Source organism: Symphalangus syndactylus, chromosome 17 (genome assembly GCF_028878055.3).
Source record: "Symphalangus syndactylus isolate Jambi chromosome 17, NHGRI_mSymSyn1-v2.1_pri, whole genome shotgun sequence".
NCBI lineage: Eukaryota > Metazoa > Chordata > Mammalia > Primates > Hylobatidae > Symphalangus > Symphalangus syndactylus.
Genome location: NC_072439.2, coordinates 58,068,279 through 58,089,306, shown reverse-complemented (window position 1 = coordinate 58,089,306; position 21,028 = coordinate 58,068,279). Strand labels below are relative to the sequence as shown.

The window sequence follows — 21,028 nt, the reverse complement described above, 5'->3', positions numbered from 1 at the left end:
TGGTAGTATGTAGGTGTACATGGGGATATCGTATCACCTAGTCGTGATGTAAGTATCTTTCATGGGGTTTTGGCCTTGCTATTCTGGTTACTCTATTGGGGAGTGGTGTTCTGGTAGGTTCAACAACTGTATAACTGCTGCCATCTTTCCAAAATCTTCTACATATCTTCCTATGTCTTCATTTGTTACGTGTCATTTTTTATGTACATTATTTGAAACTTTCTATGAATACTTCTATTTTAGGCTATTTGATTTTATTCTCTGGATGGCTAACTGATCACTGAAGATTCATGTTCCCTTTTCATAATGTGGAATTGTTGATGAATATGGCTTCTTAACCAGGGGCCACATTTGCCATCTCTGTTACCTTAAAATGGGGCCATGTGATGACTTCTGACCAATAGAATGTGAACAAAAATGATCTGTGTCACTCTATGGGCCTTGATGGCTGAGTATCTTACATGCTCATGTTCTCTTCCCCAAGACTTCACACTTTCATTTCAGATGACCCCACAGGTCCTCTTCCCCTTTAGCAGGAACCATGTATGGCTTGCATCAAGAATGGGGCAGTATCATAAAACGAAAATAATTTGGATCACTCTATGAGTTAGGACCCCAGCAATAAATAGCTGGGGCACCCAAAAAATAAGACAGTTTAAAGAAGGAACTATTGAAATGAGTGGGCAAAGTGACAGGATTTAACAGAGGATGGTGAAACACCCAGGGCCAGGAACAGTAGGAAGGTGTTATCACACCCAAGTCTGGAAGGAGAAGGGGAGGGATTCACATGCATGTCACCTAGTAAGAGCTGTAGCCATGGGAGAGTGGCCACAGATAGAGAAATGAGCCATGAGTGAAACAACAAAGACCTGAGAGGGCCTCTCCTCTCACCTCCAGTCTCCCGTTAGTGCCTCCCTTTGGCAAAACCCACTGGAAGCTACAGGCAAAGGAGTTTATGTGATACAGTCCATAGAGGTGAAAGAGCAGAGAGGGTAAGGCAGAGAAGAGGCAAATAGACAACATCCAACAGACTCCCTGAGTCACTGCCTAGAGGACGGCTATCAAGGAAAGCAGCCTGACCAGCATTAGTCTCAGTGTGTGTGAAGTGTTATCCGCTAAGCCTCTAAGATTTAGAGATTGTTTGTTCCAAAAGTTAACCTGCCTTAACTAATATAACTGGTCTATTCAGATTTTCGCATTATCCTTTTTGTATCCAAACTGGTTTTCCAAAAACTATCAGGGGAAATAAATAACAATCCCCTAAAAATGTAAATACGTGAATTTTAGCAAGATTATTTACATAAATTGTTAATAATTCTACTTTGAAACTGTAGCTACTTATTCTGCCTGTAGATATTTGAAAGAGCTGCTGTTTACAATGGCAGCTCAAAAGGGAGGGCACTGTGTGTGGGAGGTCGGAGTAAGGGGAAATGAGAAAAGTCTCTTTTATTCAAAAATGCAAACATGAGTAGAAAATATTATGGGAAAATAATTAAACAAATACGATGGAATAACTTTTCAAGACTTCACTCTTCCATTTCAACTGGCCTCCTTCTTTTTAGTCCACTCTCCATCCTCTTTCCTCAATGGAAATGCCTGTTACTCTGAAGCTAGCCCCTACTATCTTGAAAACAGGTTCTTTCCACCTTCCTCCATTCCTGCTGTGCTCCAGGCCCGAAGCCTTTCTTCCTCATCTTATGTTGACACATTGTCCCTATGCCTTGCTACATGAGTGGTTAGCTATTTTTATAACTTTATTCATCATCTGTTAAAAAGATTGGGTGCCACCTAAGCAATATCATTTTGAACATAGGAACGGACAAAAATTTTATGACAAAGATGCCAAAAGCAATTGCAGCAAAAACAAAAATTGACAAATGAGATTTAATTAAACTAAAGAGCTTCTGCACAGCAAACGAAACCATCAACAGAATAAACAGAAAACCTACAGAATGGGAGAAAAGTTCTGCAAACTATGCATCCAACAAAGGTCTAATATCCAGCATCTTACAAGGAACTGAAACAAATTTACAAGAAAAAAAACAAAAACAACTCCATTAAAAAGTAAGCAAGTAACATGAATATATGCTTTTATTTATTTATTTATTTTTATTTTTTTGAGATGGAGTTTCGCTCTTCTTGCCCAGGCTGGAGTGCAATGGCATGGTCTTGGCTCACTGCAACCTCCACCTCCCAGGTTCAAGCGATTCTTCTGTCTCAGCCTCCCAAGTAGCTGGGATTACAGGCGCCCACCACTATGCCCGGCTAATTTTTGTATATTTAGTAGAGACAGGGTTTCACCATGTTGCCAGGCTGGTCTCGAACTCCTGACCTCAGGAAATCCACTCACCTCAGCCTCCCAAAGTGCTGGGATTACAGGCATGAGCCATCACACCCTGCCGAACAGACACTTTTCAAAAGAAGACATACATGTGGCCAACAAGCATATGAAAACAAGTTCAACATCACTGATCATTACAGAAATGCAAATCAAAACCAGAATGAGATACAATCTCACACCAGTCAGAATGGCTATCATTAAAAAGTCAAGGCCAGGCATGGTGTCTTACGCCTGTAATCCCAGCACTTTGGGAGGCTGAGACGGGCAGATCACCTGAGGCCAGGAGTTCAAGACCAGCCTGACCAACGTGGTGAAACCCCATATCTACTAAAAATACAAAAATTAGCCAGACGTGGTAGTGGGTGCCTGTAGTCCCAGCTACTCAAGAGGCTGAGGCAGGAGAATGGCTTGAACCCGGGAGGCAGAGATTGCAGTGACCTGAGATCACGCCATTGCACTCCAGCCTGGGCAACAGAGTGAGACTCCATCTCAAAAAAAAAAAAAAAAAAAAAAGGTCAAAAAAATAACAAATCCTCATCTGAAACCAAAACCTGACAGAGATACAAAAAAGAAAAAGAAAACTTTAACCCCAAATCCTTGGTGAACATTGATGCAAAAATCAACAGAATACTGGCAAACTGAAATTAGCAGCACATCAAAAAGCTTATCCACCATGATCAAGTAGGCTTTATCCCTGAGATGCAAGATTAGTTCAACATATGCAAATCAATATGATTCATCACATAAACAAAACTGAAGACAAAAACCACATGATTATCCCAATAGATGCAGAAAAGGCTTCTGGTAAAATTCAACATGGCTTCATGTTTAAAACTCTCTGTAAAATAGGTATTGAAGGAACATACCTCAAAATAATAAGAGCCATCTATGACAAACCCACAGCCAACATAACACTGAATGGGCAAAAGCTAGAACCATTCCCCTTGAAAACTAGCACAAGATAAGGATGTCCTCCTATTCAACATAATATTGGAAGTTCTGCCCAGGGCAATCAGGGAAGAAAATAAAATAAAGGCATCCAGGTAGGAAGAGAGGAAGTCAAACTATCCCTGTTTGCAGATGACATGATCCTATGTCTAGAAAACCCTGTAGTCTCACCCAAAGCCTCTTAAGCTAATAGACAACTTCAGCAAAGTCTCAGAATACAAAATCAATGTGTAAAAATTACCAGCATTCCTATACACCAACAACAGTCAAGCTGAGAACCAAATTAGGAACACAATCCTATTCACAGCTGCCACAAAAAGAATAAAATACCTAGGAATACAGCTAACTAGGGAGGGGAAAGATCTCTACAAGGAGAACTACAAAATATTCTCAAATAAATTAGAGATTAACACAAACAAATGGAAAAGCATTTCATACTCATGAATAGAAAGAATCAATATAAAAATGGCCATACTGCACAAAGCAATTTATAGATTCACTGCTATTTCTATTAAACTACCATTGAGATTCTTCACAAAACTGGAAAAAACTTTTAAAATTCATATGGGGCTGGGCACGGTGGCTCACACCTGTGATCACAGCACTTTGGGAGGCTGAGGCAGAAGGATCACTTGAGGTCAGAAGTTAGAGACCAGCTTGGCCAACATGATGAAACCCTGTCTCTACTAAAATACAAAAATCAGCTGAGTGTGGTAGTGGGCGAATGTAATTCCAGCTACTTGGGAGGCTGAGGCAGGAGAATCACTTGAATCCAAGAGGCGGAGGTTGCAGTGAGCTGAGATCATGCCACTGCACTCCAGCTTGGGCAACGGAGTGAGACTCCGTCTCAAAAAAAAAAAAAAAAAAAAATCATATGGAACCATAAAAAGAGCCCAAATAACCAAGGCAATCCTAAACAAAAAGAACAAAGGTGGAGGCATCACACTACCTGACTTGAAAATATACTACAGGGCTACAGTAATCAAAATAACATAGTATTTGTACAAAAACAGATACACAGACCAATGGAACAGACTAGAGAACCCAGAAATAAGGCTGCACACCTACTACAACTATCTGATCTTCAACAAACCAGACAAAAACAAGCAACGGGGGAAGGATTCCCTATTCAATAAATGATGCTGGGGTAACTGGCTAGCCACATGCAGAAGATTGAAACTGGATCCCTTCCTTATACCATATATAAAAATTAATTCAAGATGGATTAAAGACTTAAATGTAAAACCGAAAACTGTAAAAACCCTAGAAGACAATCTAGGCAATACCACTCAGGACATAGGCATAGGCAAAGATTTCATGATGAAGATGCCTAAAGCAACTGTAACAAAAGTAAAAATTGACAAATGGGATCTAATTAAACCACAGAGCTTCTTTACAGCAAAGGAAACTGTCAACAGAGTGAGCAGACAACCTACAGAATGAGAGAACATTTTTGCAAACTATGCATTTGACAAAGGTCTAATATCAAGCATCTATAAGGAACTTAAATTTACAAGAAGAAGACAAACAACCCCATTAAAAAGTGGGGAAAGAACATGAACAGACACTTTTCAAAAGAAGCTACATGCAGCCAACAAACATGTGAAAGAAAACTCAACATCACTGATCACTAAAGAAACGCAAGTCAAAACCACAATGGGATACCATCTCACACCAATCAGAATAGCTACTATTTAAAAATCAAAAAATAGGAGATGCTGGAGAGGTTGTAGAGAAAAAGGAATGTTTATACACTGTTGGTGGGAGTGTAAATTAGTTCAGCCATTGTGGAAGACACTGTGGCAAATCCTCAAAGACCTAAAAATAGAAATGCTATTTGACCCAGCAATCCCATTACTGGATATATACCCAAAGGAAAATAAATTGTTCTATTATAAAGACACATGCATTCATGTGTTAATTACACACTATTTACAATAGCAAAGACATGGAATTAACCTAAAAGTCCTTCAATGATAGATTGGATTAAAAAAAAGTGGTAGATATATACTGTGGAATAGTATGCAGCCCTAAAAAAGAACAAGATCATGACTTTTCCAGGAACATGAATGGAGCTGGAGGCCATTATCCTCAGCAAACTGACACAAGAACAGAAAACCAAATAATATGTATGTTCTCACTTATACATGGGGGCAAATGATGAGAATACATGGACATATAGAGGGGAACACCACACCCTAGGGCCCACAGGAGAGTGAAGGGTAGGAGGAGCAAGAGGATCAGGAAAAAGAACTAATGGGTACTAGGCTTAATACCTGGGTGACAAAATAATCTGTACAACAAACCCCCATGACACAAGTTTACCTGTATAACAAACCTACACATGTACCCCTTAACTTAAAAGTTAATAAAATAAAATAACATGCTGGCAAAGTTGCAGAGAAAAGGAAACACTTATACACTGTTGGTGGGAGTATAGTTAGTTTAACCACTGTGGAAAGCAGTGTGGCAATTCCTTAAAGAGCTAAAAAGAGGACTACCATTCAACTCAGCAATCCCATTACTGAGTATATACCCAAAGCAATATAAATCATACCATAACAAAGACATGTGCATGCATATGTTTATTGCATCACTACTCACAATAGCAAAGACATGGAATCAACCTAAATGCCCATCAATGATAGACAGGATAAAGAAAATGTGGTACATATATGCCACTGACTACTATGTAGCCATAAAAAAGAACTAGATCATGTCTTTTGCAGGAACATGGATGGAGTTGGAGGCCATTACCCTTAGTAAATTAACACAGGAACAGAAAACCAAATACTGCATGCTCTTACTTACAACTGGGAGCTAAATGATGAGAACTCATGGACAAAAATAAGGGAACAAGAGACACTGGGGCCTCCTTGAAGGTGGAGGGTGAAAGGAGGGAGAAGAGCAGAAAAAGTAACTATTGTGTACTAGGCTTAGTACCTCGGTGATGAAATAATCTGTACAACAAGCCCCTGCAACATGAGTTTACCTATATAACAAACCTGCACACATGGCCCTGAACCTAGAAGTTTAAAAAAATTTCATATAAAAAGATTAGGTGCCAATTAAGTGCAAGTTATATTCTATATGAAAACGCCACAAAGAAAGATGGATAGCTGATAGATAGATAGATAGATAGATAGACAGATGCATACCTAAATAGATTTCAAGTTCCCTTCATGAAATAATTTATAATGTAGAGGTAGACCCAGGACATGAAAGTAGATAACCCTAGTATGCGGCAGAAAATGGTCCGTGACATGAAAGAGTCACAGATAAAGTCCTACAATGCTTCATAAGGGGCAACAAAAAACAAACCAAAAAAAAAAAAAAATCCCAAAACAAACAAAAGAGGATGGGAAGCTGACACTTACCATGCTCCAAGTAGTAGGTTAGGTAGAATGCAAACATTAGTTAGTCTTCCTTTCATATTGTGTCCGGAATTGGTGGGTCCTTGGTCTCACTGACTTCAACAAGCCGCGGACCCTCGCGGTGAATGTTACAGTTCTTAAAGGCGGCATGGCCGGAGTTTGTTCCTTCCGACGTTCAGATGTGTTCAGAGTTTCTTCCTTCTGGTGGCTTCGTGGTCTCGCTGGCTCAGGGATGAAGCTGCAGACCTTCGCAGTGAGTGTTACGGCTCTTTAAGGCGGCGCGTCTGGAGTTGTTCGGTCCTCCCTGTGGGTTTGTGGTCTCGCTGGCTCAGGAGTGAAGCTGCAGACCTTCGCAGTGAGTGTTACGGCTCTTTAAGGCGGCGCGTCTGGAGTTGTTCGGTCCTCCCTGTGGGTTTGTGGTCTCGCTGGCTTCAGCAGTGAAGCTGCAGACCTTCGCAGTGAGTGTTAACGGCTCTTAAGGCGGCGCGTCTGGAGTTGTTCGTTCCTCCCGGTGGGTTTGTGGTCTCGCTGGCTTCAGCAGTGAAGCTGCAGACCTTTGCAGTGGCTGTTACAGCTCATAAAGACAGTGTGGACCCAAAGAGCGAGCAGCAGCAAGATTTATTACAAGGAGCAGAAGAACAAACCTTCCACAGAAAGAAAGAGGACCCCAGCTTGTTGCCACTTTTGGGTGGGGCAGCCTGCTTTTATTCTTTCTGGCCCCACCCACATCCTGCTGATTGGTCCATTTTACAGGGAGCCGATTGGTCTGTTTTACAGAGAGCTGATTGGTCCATTTTGACAGGATGCTGATTGGTGCACTTACAATCCCTGAGCTAGACACAAAAGTTCTCCACATCCCCACTAGATTAGCTAGATACAGAGTGTGGACACACAAAGGTTTTCCAAGTCCCCACCAGTGTAGCTACAGTGTCAATTGGTGCATTCACAAACCCTCAGCTAGACACAGGGTGCTGATTTGTGCATTCACAAACCTTGAGCTAGACACAGAGTGCCCATTGGTGTATTTACAATCCCTTAGCTAGACATAAAGGTTCTCCAAGTCCCCACCACTCAGGAGCCCAGCTGGCTTCACCCAGTGGATCCCGCACCGGGGCCGCAAGTGGAGCTGCCTGCCAGTCCCGTGCCTTGCGCCCGCACTCCTCAGCCCTTGGGTGGTCGATGGGACTGGGTGCCCTGGAGCAGCGGGCGGCGCTCGTCGGGGAGGCTCGGGCCACGCAGGAGCCCACGGCTGGGTGGGGGAGGCTCAGGCATGGTGGGCTGCAGGTCCGAAGCCCTGCCCCACGAGTAGGCAGCTAAGGCCCAGCGATAAATCTAGCACAGCAGCTGCTGGCCCAGGTGCTACGCCCCTCACTGCCCGGGGCTTGTGGGCCGGCCGGCCGCTCCGTGTGCGGGGCCCGCCGAGCCCACGCCCACCCGGAACTCGCGCTGGCCCACAAGTGCCGCGCGCGGCCCCGCTTCCCGCCCGCGCCTCTCCCTCCACACCTCGCCGCAAGCTGAGGGAGCCGGCTCCGGCATTGGCCAGCCCAGAAAGGGGCTCTCACATTGCAGCAGTGGGCTGAAGGGCTCCTCACGACGGCCAGAGTGGGGGCCAAGGCCGAGGAGGTGCCGAGAGCGAGCGAGGGCTGCAGGGCTGCCAGCATGCTGTCACCTCTCAATATGGCTAGTTCTTTCTTGTCCTTCTGGGATTTGTTCAAGTGACACCTCACCCGGAAGCCTTCCTTGATCTTAACTCGGTCTGCCTTTCCTCTGTGCTACCACAATCACAGATTTATCACATCATAGTGTAATTGTTGGTTTATTACCTATCACCCCAAAAGATGGCAAGCACCTGGAGATGGGGAACAATGTCTCATTTTTCTGTATCTTCTATGTCTAACTTTGAGTCTGGTGTACATCAAGCCCTTAAGGAGGGAAGGGAGAAAGCAGAGAGGGAAAGGAAGGAGGGAGGGAGAGAGGCAGGAAGGGATGAAGTGCTATTAGAGCATTCGAGGAAAAAGGGAACCATGTGACTAGTGTGAAATCTAGAAAATAAGAGGTGAGTTTCAGAAATTGCAGGAGTGTAGTTGAATTGTGTTAAAAGGATATGGGCAGGAAGGTGGCAGGTGACAACTGTTGAACACAGAAAATGGAAAAGTGTTTTGAGAGTTTTGAATGTCAGACTATGACAGCTAAACTCATGCTGTAGATAGTGGAAAACCACTGGGAGTTGATGAGCAGGGAAGAGATGAGATCAGAGCAGAGTTTTAAGGAAATTAACCTGGCAGTGGGAATATCTTATCCTTTTTGAAAGTATACTCACTTTCTATCAGGAAATATCTTTGCCTTAATTCAAAGAATTAATCTCATGGGGTGGGTTTGAGCAGCCCTGATAAACCTCTCGTTTACCAAAAGAGCTCAATCCTGCATGTGTGTATATCAGCCCTGAATAAAGTATCCTTTTTTTTTCAAGCAGTTAATCTTTATACTACTCTCCAAGCCAGCAACTACATAATTTTGATGCAACACCTGAAACTAATTCTGGGCTGCTCCCCAAGGTCCAGTATGTAGTTACCAGCAAGTGCTCATCCACAGCAGGGAGTGTCACTAGCAACTTCTACATGAGATTCTCTTACAGAGCAACATGTGTCGATAGAGACTTCAGTCGTTGCTGGTTCACTAGAAATGACTTTTACATGATGCATTCATCCAAAGAGAAAATATTTTTCCATTTATGGGAAATATTTTAATAGTTAAGTAATTAATTACAAAGAATAAAACAATACTACAAATTAGACCATCATCCTTTGACAATCATATATTATTCATTTTAACTGCCATAAGCCAGTTTCTATAACAATACATGAGTACCAAATCGACAAGTGATAACTTCAAGCTATTTTGATGAAAATTTTATGTCAAAATTGAAAAGTTGTGTAAGTAAATATTAACGTTAAACATGCAAGTTCAGTTGATATTTTGTTTTCAATGACATTTATTTTCTCTAATTTCCCAAACCTATTGCTCATCAAAAAAAAAATAATGCAGAGAACACAAGTCTGACAAGACAGTATTACTAAGCCATGCTAAATGAAAGGAGATAACGGAGTCTTTGATATTACCCAAATGGACTTCTGGAATTATCTTTTTAGAGACCATATGTTCAATAATCAACAACTCAGAAAAGAAGAGGATTACCCTGATACTAAAATATTTTGAAGACAAAGGTAAACCAAGTCACTAGACACGAGCCATCTTTTAGCTTTTGTTTATAATCTCAAGGTAAATCGTTGAGAATACTCAAGCTGAATGTATACCTGAATAAGAAATTAACTCACGGATTCTCATTTTCCTATTGCTCCATACTCTGACAAAGCATTCTTTCTTTTCCAGTGTTCCTCCCTGGGTCAAATGAAGGGCCAAAGAAAGCAGTTTCCCCATTCTTCATGCTGTGATATAGGCTCTACTCTAACAATTCTAAGAGCTGTAGAAGTGTTGGGAGATGGATGTGTAAATAGATGCTTGCCCAGAAAGTCCTGGGACTACCACTGGCTCTTCAATAAAGGGATCATTTTAAGCTTTGCTGAACCTTGAGGTAAACTCACTATTTAAATTACAGGAAGCTCATTCCCTTTGTCTGGTCTAGAATGACCATTCTTTTAAAAAAAAATCAGTAAATAAGTTCCCAACAGACTTGTCCTGCTAAACTAGTCATCACACTTTCACTTTCTGCTCCCATGAGCCTCCAGGAATCTCTGCCTAGCTTTCTTAACTGAAATTCACAAGCATCAAGTTATCTTGAAGAGAGATAACTCTAATAGCACTTCTTTCTGATCCTGTCAGACTTCTACAGTTAAATATACACATGCATTTTTTATTTATCAGCATTTCTATAAATTTTGTTTTTCCACACATATTCATATACACATAAATGTATATAGGTCATTTTCAAAGTTTCATATCTAGAAAAAGATTGAAAATATTTTATAACATTCTCACATGGAAATTAAATTCCAGGTAACTCTACATAATCAGAGGGCAAGTATCTATCACTCAATTTATCCTAAAAAAATCTTGCATTGTAATACTGCTCTAGGTAAACATCTGTTTTTTTGCTATTCATGTCTTCACTATATAATCTACTTAATAATTGCCTTGCCAAATCTTAATTCCCTTTGTTTTTCTTTTTCAAGTAGAAGGGTGTTTTAAAACTCAGGCACTTTACCACATATTCTTCCCCAGGAAAATCTGTAGCAGATAGGTTTGTAGACTTGCCTTCTCTCTGGGAGAAACTTGTCTACTTCCATATGTGTTCAAGAAAAAAAACTGAGTTTTGTTGACATCGTAATTCCTTCAATATTCTCTGTATGTCACAGAGTCCTTTGAAACATAAATTATCTTCCAAACCCCCTGCTCCATGGGCTATAATTCTTACCTCAATCAGAGAAAATCTGTGTATTTCAGAGATACATTAACAGAATGTAGAACAAAATGTCTCTCTTGGTCCCCACTAAGTGATTTTGTTTTAGGTAAATTTCTAGATCAGACATCCATGATGTAAGAACAAGAACATTCAAGAGCTAAATTTTTTGTCTTTTTTTTTTTTTTTTAATTGAGATGGTGTCTCTGTCTCTGTCACCCAGGCTGAAGTGCAGTGGTGCAATCTCGGCTCACTGCAACTTCCACCTCCCAGGTTTAAGTGATCCTCTCACCTCAGCCTCCTACGTATCTGGGACTACAGGGATGCACTGCCACTCCTTGCTAATTTTTGTATTTTTAGTAGAGACAGGGTTTCACCATGTTGCCCAGGCTGGCCTCGAACTCCTGACCTCAGGTGATCCACCCACCTTGGTGTCCCAAAGTGGTGGGATTACAGGCGTGAGCCACCACACCCAGCCTTATCTATCATTTTAGATAACTGGCTCCTACTATGTCCTCTACTACATAGTCCTTACACCAAAGTATTTTGAAATGTTTGAATAAAATAGTTTTTAATTTCAATAGTAAAAGGTATTCTGGTTCATGCTAAATGGTATCTTACAGTACAAGATTTGATGTACCATGCTAAGACTACACCACCAGAACCCAAATCCTCAATGTTACCTGAGAGTGTTAGGCAGCTGCTGTAGGAGCATCCTGAAAGGGAATGTTGAACGACATCATCATTGCAGCGTCAAAGGGCACATGTAAATCACCACTCTAGTCATCCAGAACAGCTGACACTGTGGTATTGTTAAGCTCACTGCTCACAGAAGCTGAGGTCAGTTGGATGCTATTATCTGTGGTGGAGACACTTCCACTAACAATTTCACTGGCATTCCTCTGTGGCCTCAGCAAAATAATGAGACACTTAGGAGCAAATATACAACCCAACAAAACATAGCTGGATGCCAAGATTGCAAATATTTCCACAGCCACTTTGAACTTGCCTTTGGTGCTCAAATAAGCAGGGACAAAAGAGATCCAGATGGCGAAAAAGACAAGCATCTCAAAGGTAACGCATTTTCCTTCACAGTAATTATCTGGTAACTGGCGAGCCACAAAAGTTGTAAGAAAGCATAGCCGGGCTAGGAAGGCATCAATTCCAAACATCGAGTACAAAAACTCTATGGAAACTTCATTACATCCCAGAATGATCTTTGTATTTTGAGGTTCCATGTTCTTGTACACCATGGGAGGTTCCAATACCAAGTAGGCTGTACATATGCCAATCTCCACTAGAACGGAGATTAGCACAATGATTTTCTGATAAAGCGGGCGCATGGATGTAAGTTGAGTTCTGGATTTGGAAATTCTGTAGGCTAAAAACAGTGAACTAGTCTTTCCAAGAAGGCAAGACAGGCAAAGAGAAAAGCCCAGTGCCAGAGTGACCTGGCCGGCCATGCAGGACCAATTGTTTGGCTTGTCAATGAAAAGCATGGACGACAGCAGCGTGATGATCAGAGAAACCTGAATGAGAAAGCTCAGCTGCCGGTCACTGGCGTTCACCAGGGGAGTGTGCCTGTGTATCACATACACAGTTGTGACTGCCAAGACCACAAATGCCCCAAAGACAGAAAGAATGACAAGTGTGAATCCCAGGGCGTCATCATAAGCAAGGTATTCCACCTCTTTCAGCACACACTCGCTCTTTTGTGCATTTGACCAATAGTCTTCATCACATTGTTCACACTCCCTTTCACCTATTGAACGAAGAACAGAGAATTGACTGTAAAGAAATCCAATTGTCGGCCGGGCGCAGTGGCTCACGCTTGTAATCCCAGCACTTTGGGAGGCCGAGGCGGGCGGATCACAAGGTCGGGAGATCGAGACCATGGTGAAACTCCGTCTCTACTAAAAATACAGAAAAAAAAAAAAAAAAAAAAATTAGCTGGGCGCGGTGGCGGGCGCCTGTAGTTCCAGCTACTGGGAGAGGCTGAGGCAGGAGAATGGCGTGAACCCGGGAGGCGGAGCTTGCAGTGAGCCGAGATTGCGCCACTGCACTCCAGCCTGGGCGACAGAGCGAGACTCTGTCTCAAAAAAAAAAAAAAAGAAAGAAATTCAATTGTCCCCTTCCACTGTGAATATCCCAGAGCCCTCATAGTTCTAGAGTAGGGACTTGTTGAAAATCCCTTTATATAGAATATATATAATATCTCAAAAGAAATAGTGATAAAATGACCTTAGAGTGTACAGATAATATTACAGATTGAGAATTATTTTCAGTTTTGGAAAGTCAGTCTCCCTTCTCAGTTTCAGGCTTTTCCGCATTGGCCTTTTCCAGTAAGAAGCTTCTTTCTTACTACTCCAGTTAGCTAATTGAGAAGAGTGGTATGTATCCTCATAAACCCAAGAAGAATCCACAAATGAAAAAAAAATGTAAAAAAAATTAAAGCTACTGAGGCAAAACAATCGAGAGAATTGTTAACAGGAATAAGGTTGATTAAAATGCAAATGTTTTCTGTCTTTCATTCAATATCACCCTTATGAAAGAGAATTTTGTCTTTGCTTACTCAGAGCTTTTCCCCTCTTCACCCTCCAGATGCAGATTTGAAGGAATAGGTAGAGAGTAACTGAGGATAAGAGGGAAAACAATGCTGGGCACAGTGGCCCAGGCCTGTAGTCCTAGCACTTTGGGAGGCAGAGGTGGGTGGATCACTTGAGCCCAGGAGTTCGAGACCAGCCTGGGCAACATGGCAAAACCTTGTCTCTGCCAAGTAATACAAAAAATCAGCCGGGAGTGATAGTGCGTGCCTGTAGTCCCAGATACTTGGGAGGCTCAGGTGGGAGGATTACTTGAGCCCAGGAGGCTGAGTTTGCAGTGAGCCAAGATGGTGCCACTGCACTCCAGCCTGGGCAACAGTGCAAGACTCTGACTCAGAGGGAAGGGGAGGGGAGGGGAGGGGAGGGAGGGGAAAAGAAGCAGCAGCAGTGGAGGAGGAGGGGGAGAAAGAGGAGGAGGAAGAAGAAGCAAACGAGGAAGAAGCAGAAGCAGAGGAAGAAGGAGGAGGAGAAGAAGGAAGAATAAGAAGAAGGAGGAGGAGGAAGAAGCAGGGGGGAGGAGGAGGAAGGAGGAAGAAAGAGAAGAAGGAAGAAGAAGGAGGGGGGAGGAGGAGGAAGGAGGAGGAGGACAAGGAAGAAGAAGGAGGAGGAGAAGAAGAAAGAGAAGAAGGAGCAGGAGGAGAAGAAGAAAGAAGAAGGAAGAAGAAGGAGGAGGAGGAGGAAGAAGAAGGAGAGGAAGAAGAAGGAGGAGGAGGGGGAGGAGGAGGGGGAGGCAGGAGAAGAGGAGGAGGGGGAGAAGAAGGAGGGGGAGGGGGAAGAGAAGGAGAGGGAGGAGGAGGAGAGGAAAAAAGGAGAAAGAGAAGAAGATGGGTAAGGGAAAGGAGAAGGAAAAGAACCTACATGGTGCTTGACACTGAGAAGGTTTGGAGCATTTAGCTGGGTGGAGGCTCTAAGGGAGAATATCAGAACATAAGAAAAGGCTATTTAATATGAGTTTATAGTAGACTGTGAAATTGATCTCTAATGTTCTTTGAAAGATGCAGGAAAGATTGCAATTCCTGTTTAATCACTTTTGACTGCTGTACTGGACTTCCCTGGATGTAACTCTATGCAGAGACTGGGCTGTGTAGGGTCCAAGGAGTTGTTCAGGTTACATAGTTCTTGTTTTCCATTTTGGGAAAATGATACATTGTCAAAATTCTATTTTTTTTTTTTTTTTCCGAGACGGAGTCTCGCTCTGTCACCCAGGCTGGAGTGCAGTGGTGCGATCTCAGCTCACTGCAAGCTCCGCCTCCCAGGTTTACGCCGTTCTTCTGCCTCAGCCTCCCGAGTAGCTGGGACCACAGGCGCCCGCCACCACGCCCGGTAATTTTTTGTATTTTTTTAGTAGAGAACGAGGTTTCACCGTGTTAGCCAGGATGATCTCGATCTCCTGACCTCGTGATCCGCCCTCCTCGGCCTCCCAAAGTGCTGGGATTACAGGCGTGAGCCACTGTGCCTGGCCCTCAAAATTCTTTTATAAAGAATTACTATTGAGGGCCAGTTGACAAAAGACAAGTACACTTTGTGTTATCTTTAACAGAAGGTAGAGATAAAAATAAACTTGCTCCAACATGTTTCATAAGACAGAGCACACTAAACCCGATTAAAATTCTGGTCATAAAGAGCAGCAATTTGGCAGGCCATAGTGAAGAATTCATAGAGCAGTAGTTACAGAAATCATATGTCCTACAAACTTTGAGTACTTATGACCTTAAGCCAATTGCCTTTAGGGATGAAATTTTAGATCTTATAACTCCAAATTAGAGCTAATTCAATAAAACATAGTACTGTAAGTCCCCTGTCTTCCAATTATGAATATAACTAGCATTTAATTTATTTCAGAAACAAATAATTTTAAGTATTTTTTATGAATCCTACTCGTATTTCACATTTCATATATTTTATTTTGCATTTTCCTCTACTAACTTCAAGGTTGTAGGTATTTTCCCCAACTGTAGCAGCTTTAGAACTGAAACACAATACTATGCTTTTATCACAGTGCACAAAACATCCAATAATTTGATGGATTTTAATTATTTTTGTTATAAGTTATTCATACCTATTTATAAAGAAGGCTGCTTGGGCCTTCTTTGCAAAAACATGTTTGATCTAATAGCATCCTCATATCAATGAAGAAATTACTATCTCAACCTGGTTTCCGTGACACATGTCCATCGGCACATGGAATGGAGTCAAAGCAGCATATTGGTTCCCCCTGAACGAATCCCCTTCTGAGTCCCAGGAGGACACACATCAGTACACACTGAATGGGAAAGCTAGCAAAGACAAATATGATGTATTAACAAAGCCCTTTGTCTCTAGTACTCCCGAGGCCGAGAAAGTTTCCATTTGAATTTCCGTGGAAGCTTTGCGATTTCCTGGGAAACCCAGGATACCTGAGTGAAGAGAATGAACAAAGAAAATAACAACATGGAGAACCTAGAGAAGAATTTTGCTAAAGGAGAGTATCGTTCTTGATTCTAGAAATGCAAAGCTAATTCTAAGCCTCTTCTTTCTAACCTTGGGGATCCAGACCAGGCTCCATGCCTACAGGACTCCAGGGATTAGACCATTTGACAGGTCTGTTCCTGCTTGTGAAGGACCTATGATTCCAAGAATCATCTTGCAAGCCTAAAAAATATTTTCCCTCTGCAAGGTCTTCCCAAAATAGTCTTAAAATCAAAGCTGTGTCATGAAGGGTCAGTAGAAAAGAACAATGAAAGATCTGCTTTATCAGAAAAATGGGGACGGCAAAAGGAAAAGCAGACAAGGCATAGCATTGAAATATTTTCTTGCTAAATGAATTTCAAAATCTCAGTAGTAAACACAGGACTCCTTTTACATTCTACATGGATGTGCGCCTTGAAACCCAGAATAAATGCAAGATTTGTAAATAGTTTGTTTCTTAATCCATTAGGGAGTTTCCTGTTTAAGAAATAAAATGCTTTTCCATTAAGCAAAGAATCATTTTGGAAGATGCATGATTACATTTATATTTATTTTAGAAATCAGAATTTTCATATGTTGAGTTTTCTGGAGTAAATCTGAATTAGATAACACAGAAAATATTACCAACCTCTGAGCTAGGTTATGGTACATAACATTACAGAAGTATGTATACACAATAGATAAACTTCTTATATGTTTTATACATATATATCTGTAAAATCATATTTTAAATGCACTTTAAGGAGTAGCTATTTCAGGAAGGAGTGAGAGCAAGGCATTCTCAAACTCTGAAAGATGAACAATAAAATCATCACAGAATGAACTAGAATTCCTTGCCCCGATCCAGTCTTCTGGAAAGAGCTCTCGATATTCCCTTATGATTATTATTATTATTATCATTTTTTTCGTCTGTCGCCCAGGCTGGAGTGCAGTGGTGCGATCTCGGCTCACTGCAAGCTCCACCTCCTGGGTTCATGCCATTCTCCTGCCTCAGCCTCCCGAGTAGCTGGGACTACAGGTGCCTGCCAGCACACCCAGCTAATTTTTTGTATTTTTAATAGGAATGGGGTTTCACTGTGTTAGCCAAGATGGTCTCGATCTCCTGACCTTGTGATCCGCCCACCTCGGCCTCCCAAAGTGCTGGGATTATAGGCGTGAGCCACCACGCCCGGCCTGTTAGTATCATTAGCAATAAGCTGATACCTTTTTGTTCCATTTCTCAGTATTCCTTCCCTTCTCAACCTCTGTGATCTAGCTGCCAACCCACTCACCTCACTAAAACTCTTCTTGCCATGTCTGAGAGATTTTCGTCTGGCCACATTTTCTTTCAGCTTTCTTCAATACTTGATACTTTTGATCAGCCCCTCCTTGAAATGCAAGCTACCTTGGCTTCCCTTGGATCCTGGGTTTGGTCCTTGGTCCTCTGGTTTTCTCTTACTGTAAAGCAGGTCCTTCATTCTCTTGTCTTCAACCAGTATCTCTATAGAAGTACTCTCAAATCTTGATCTCTAACACCAACCTTTCCCATCTGATCTCTATTTAATTCCATATTCTAAGCTTCCAATATGTTCCTACATTAAGATTCCACCATCACCTCAAGTTCAACACGTCCAAAACTATCCCATAAACCCTCTTCCTCATTTCTGTCATCAACACCACCATTCCTATCCATCATCTCCAGCCTGATATTCCTTGCCTGTATGGACCCCCTCTTCCACTCAAGTCCACCTTCTCACCAACCACCAGACTCAGTTTACCATTATGACTTAAATCATTATTTGTATTGTCCTCTAATTGTTTGATGTAAAACACTTCCAGGTCCAATCCGTCAGCAAATTTGATGTCTTCTACCTATAAGATATCCATAAGATATCCAGAATCTAATGACTTTTTGCCACTTCCATCACATCTATCCTGTGCCAAGCTACCTTCATTATTTTGGATGATTTTATGGTCTTTTAACAGTCTCCTTGGTTCTGTTCTTGCCCATCCACCCTACTCCTTCGGCCGATTTGCAATATGGCAAACAGAAGGATACCTGAGTCGGATCATGGCTCTCCTCTGTCAAGGTTTTCATGGTTTCCCTTCTCACTCAGTGTAAAAGCCAAAGTCCTTCAAAAGCCAACAGGGCCCTGCATGATCTGTCCCTCTCTAACCTCTCTCACCTCCTTTCCTGCTGTCCCTCTCTTTCACTCTTTCCAGCCACACTGACTTATTTACTGTTCCTCCAAAGTGCCAAGCACACGTGCCTCAGGGTTTAGAAGATGCTGTTCCCTCTGCCGGAAATATTCTTCCCCTAGATAATGCATGAATACACTTTCGTTTGAATTTCTGTTCAAATGTCACTCTAGGGAGGCCTTCACTGACCTGACCACACTATGTGGAATTTCAGTGCAGCACTCCCACAGCACTCCCTATCTCAGTCCTGCTATTTGTTTCTCCCTGACGTTAACATCCTTTAAGATACAGTGTAATGTCTCTATTTGTCTTGTTTGTTGCCTACTTCCTTCCACTGAAATGTTAATCCCATTAGATAGGGGCTTGTTCTGTTTTGCACATTGACGTATCCTCAGTTCCTATGCACATATGCCACTGTTCTCAACAAATATTTGCTCAGTTAATTAGGGGCAGTGGCCTTATTTTTGCAATGTTTAACCCAGAGTTGGATTTATAGTAGATGCTTAGTAAATTTGTATTGAATTACATTTGAAGCAATTTCATTATACAAATCTAATCCCAATTTTAATGTAGAAGATAAGAAAAATAAATTACTATACCCTAATGAAGATTATTAAAAGAAAAATCTACAATTAGATTTTACTATTTTTCTGTCAATCTTCAGTAGAACAAGCATTCTTTGAACCATGCATATGCAAAGAATAACATCTTCCTTTTCATGTAAAACAGTATATTGGGGACCTACTATATACCTACCAAAAGGAATACAAAAGTGAAGTCTCAAGCCCATTCATCAAGTAGCTCACCATTCAGAGAGAGCTCTGGGCCACATAAGATCACTTATAGCCTAGACTTAGGGCAGGGCAGCTCTGTCCTTTCTGCAATGACAGAAGTGTTACATATCTCTGTTGTTCTATATGGTAGCCCCTAGCTACATGTGGATATTGAACACTTGAAATGTAGTTAATATGACTAAGAGCTGAATTTTCCTCTTATTTTATTTTAATTAATTTGCATTTTAAAACTATCTGTGACCAGACGTGGTGGCTCACACCTGTAATCCCAGCACTTTGGGAGGCTGAGGCAGGTGGATCACAAGGTTAAGAGATCAAGACTATCCTGGCTAACATGGTGAAACCCCGTCTCTACTAAAAATACAAAAATTAGCTGAGCGTGGTGGTGCGCGCCTATAGTCCCAGCTACTCGGGAGGCTGAGGCAGGAGAATCACCTGAACCCAGGAGGCAGAGGTGGAAGTGAGCCAAGATCAAGCCACTGCACTCCAGCCTGGTGACAGAGCAAGACTCCATCTCAAAAAAAAAAAAAAAAAAAAAAAAAAAAGCTATCTGTGGTTAGGCACTACTGTATTGGGCAGAGCAGGTTCTGGATCAAAGGCATAAAATGCCGCACAGAGCTCTGGCCCCTACAGTGGTAAACACTGACAAGTGGCTATTTTTACATCTAGCCAAAATATATTCAAGTGCTTCTTAAAGATAGACCAATAAACTACTGTGTATGTGTGCATGTCTGCATTCTTTTGTGAGCATATATAAGTCTATAGATGTTTATTGCTACACATAGAAAGCAGAGAGGAATAGTCTGACAGACAAAGATCTCATAGGTGTCTGGTACAGCACAGGAACTCAGAAATCTTGAGGGTTTATTTCACTTATTTTTAGATGCTTTCCCAGCATGATTTGGAAGACTATTTGGGGATCTCAGATCTGAGCTCAAGAGGGAAGGTACATGAAAAATAAATAAGATGAAAAAAAGACACCCTTTCCTCCAAAAGAAAGTCCTGTGTCAGCAAACAAAAAGCATTCTCTGGCTATGCTGACATCACTTTCATCTCTCTCACTTTTCCTGGTTCTTCCATTCTGAGATTCACATGGAAGATGAAATTGCCAATTCTTTTTCACTACCCTATTGATTTACTGTAACTCTACAGTTCATCTGGAAGTAAACATGGAACTGGATTATCCAAAGCTGTATAGTACTGGGCCAGGCACAGTGGCTCACACCTGTAATCCCAGCACTTTGGGAGGCCGAAGCAGTCAGATAATTTGAGGCCAGGAATTCAAGACCAGCCTAGGCAACATGGCAAAACTCTGTCTCTACTAAAAATACAAATATCAGTCCAGCATGGTGGCACACACCTGTAATCCCAGCTACTCAGGAGGCTGAGGTAGGGGGATTGCTTGAACCGGGGAGGTGGAGGTTGCCGTGAGCCAGGATGGCGCCACTGCACTCCAGCCTGGGCGACAGCGTGAGAAAGTGAAAGTGTTGGATACGTTTTACCATGGCCTTTTACTGGATCTTATCGCTGGCTATTACATGAAGATAAGATGGAAACTGGTATTTGTCACTGAGAATCACACAGGTAGAAGCATAGCCCACCTACAACTGAAAATATTCATTCAGTTATTAGAAAGCAATGCCAAATCTCAAATTACACATTTTCAGAATATTTTTATTGGGGAGGGAGGGAACTTAACAGTTCTTCTCCCTTTATTTTCACATCTTTCTTTAGACAAAAGGATTTCTGGTCCTTTCCTTGCTCAGTGGATGGGAGTGTGGAGTGTTGGAGGGAACCCTTTGGGCCTCCCTATGGACTCTTTCAAATCCACTTCCACACGCCCCAAGGGAATCGGAGGAGCTGATTATTAATACGACATTCAATGCACTACTTTTCACAAGTGGGATCACAGCGGTGAAAAGGAG

The 21,028-nt window shown here is 41.9% G+C and overlaps 2 protein-coding genes across 2 annotated transcripts in view; both read right to left on the bottom strand.

Annotated features, from left to right (window-relative positions):
- Positions 1-7,301, bottom strand: part of KCNAB1 (potassium voltage-gated channel subfamily A regulatory beta subunit 1) — a 500,607-nt gene extending 493,306 nt beyond the window's left edge. The window contains exon 1 of the mRNA XM_063620303.1: positions 6,667-7,301. Within this exon, the coding sequence (XP_063476373.1) occupies positions 6,667-6,722 (56 nt within the window). The 5' untranslated portion in view covers positions 6,723-7,301. The remainder of the gene's footprint in view (positions 1-6,666) is intronic.
- Positions 7,302-11,859: 4,558 nt separating this feature from the next.
- Positions 11,860-21,028, bottom strand: part of LOC134732830 (vomeronasal type-2 receptor 1-like) — a 41,924-nt gene continuing 32,755 nt past the window's right edge. The window contains 6 exon segments of the mRNA XM_063619959.1: positions 11,860-12,842; positions 15,835-15,901; positions 15,903-15,959; positions 17,860-17,982; positions 19,055-19,061; positions 20,562-20,704. Of these exon segments, the coding sequence (XP_063476029.1) occupies positions 11,860-12,842; positions 15,835-15,901; positions 15,903-15,959; positions 17,860-17,982; positions 19,055-19,061; positions 20,562-20,704 (1,380 nt within the window).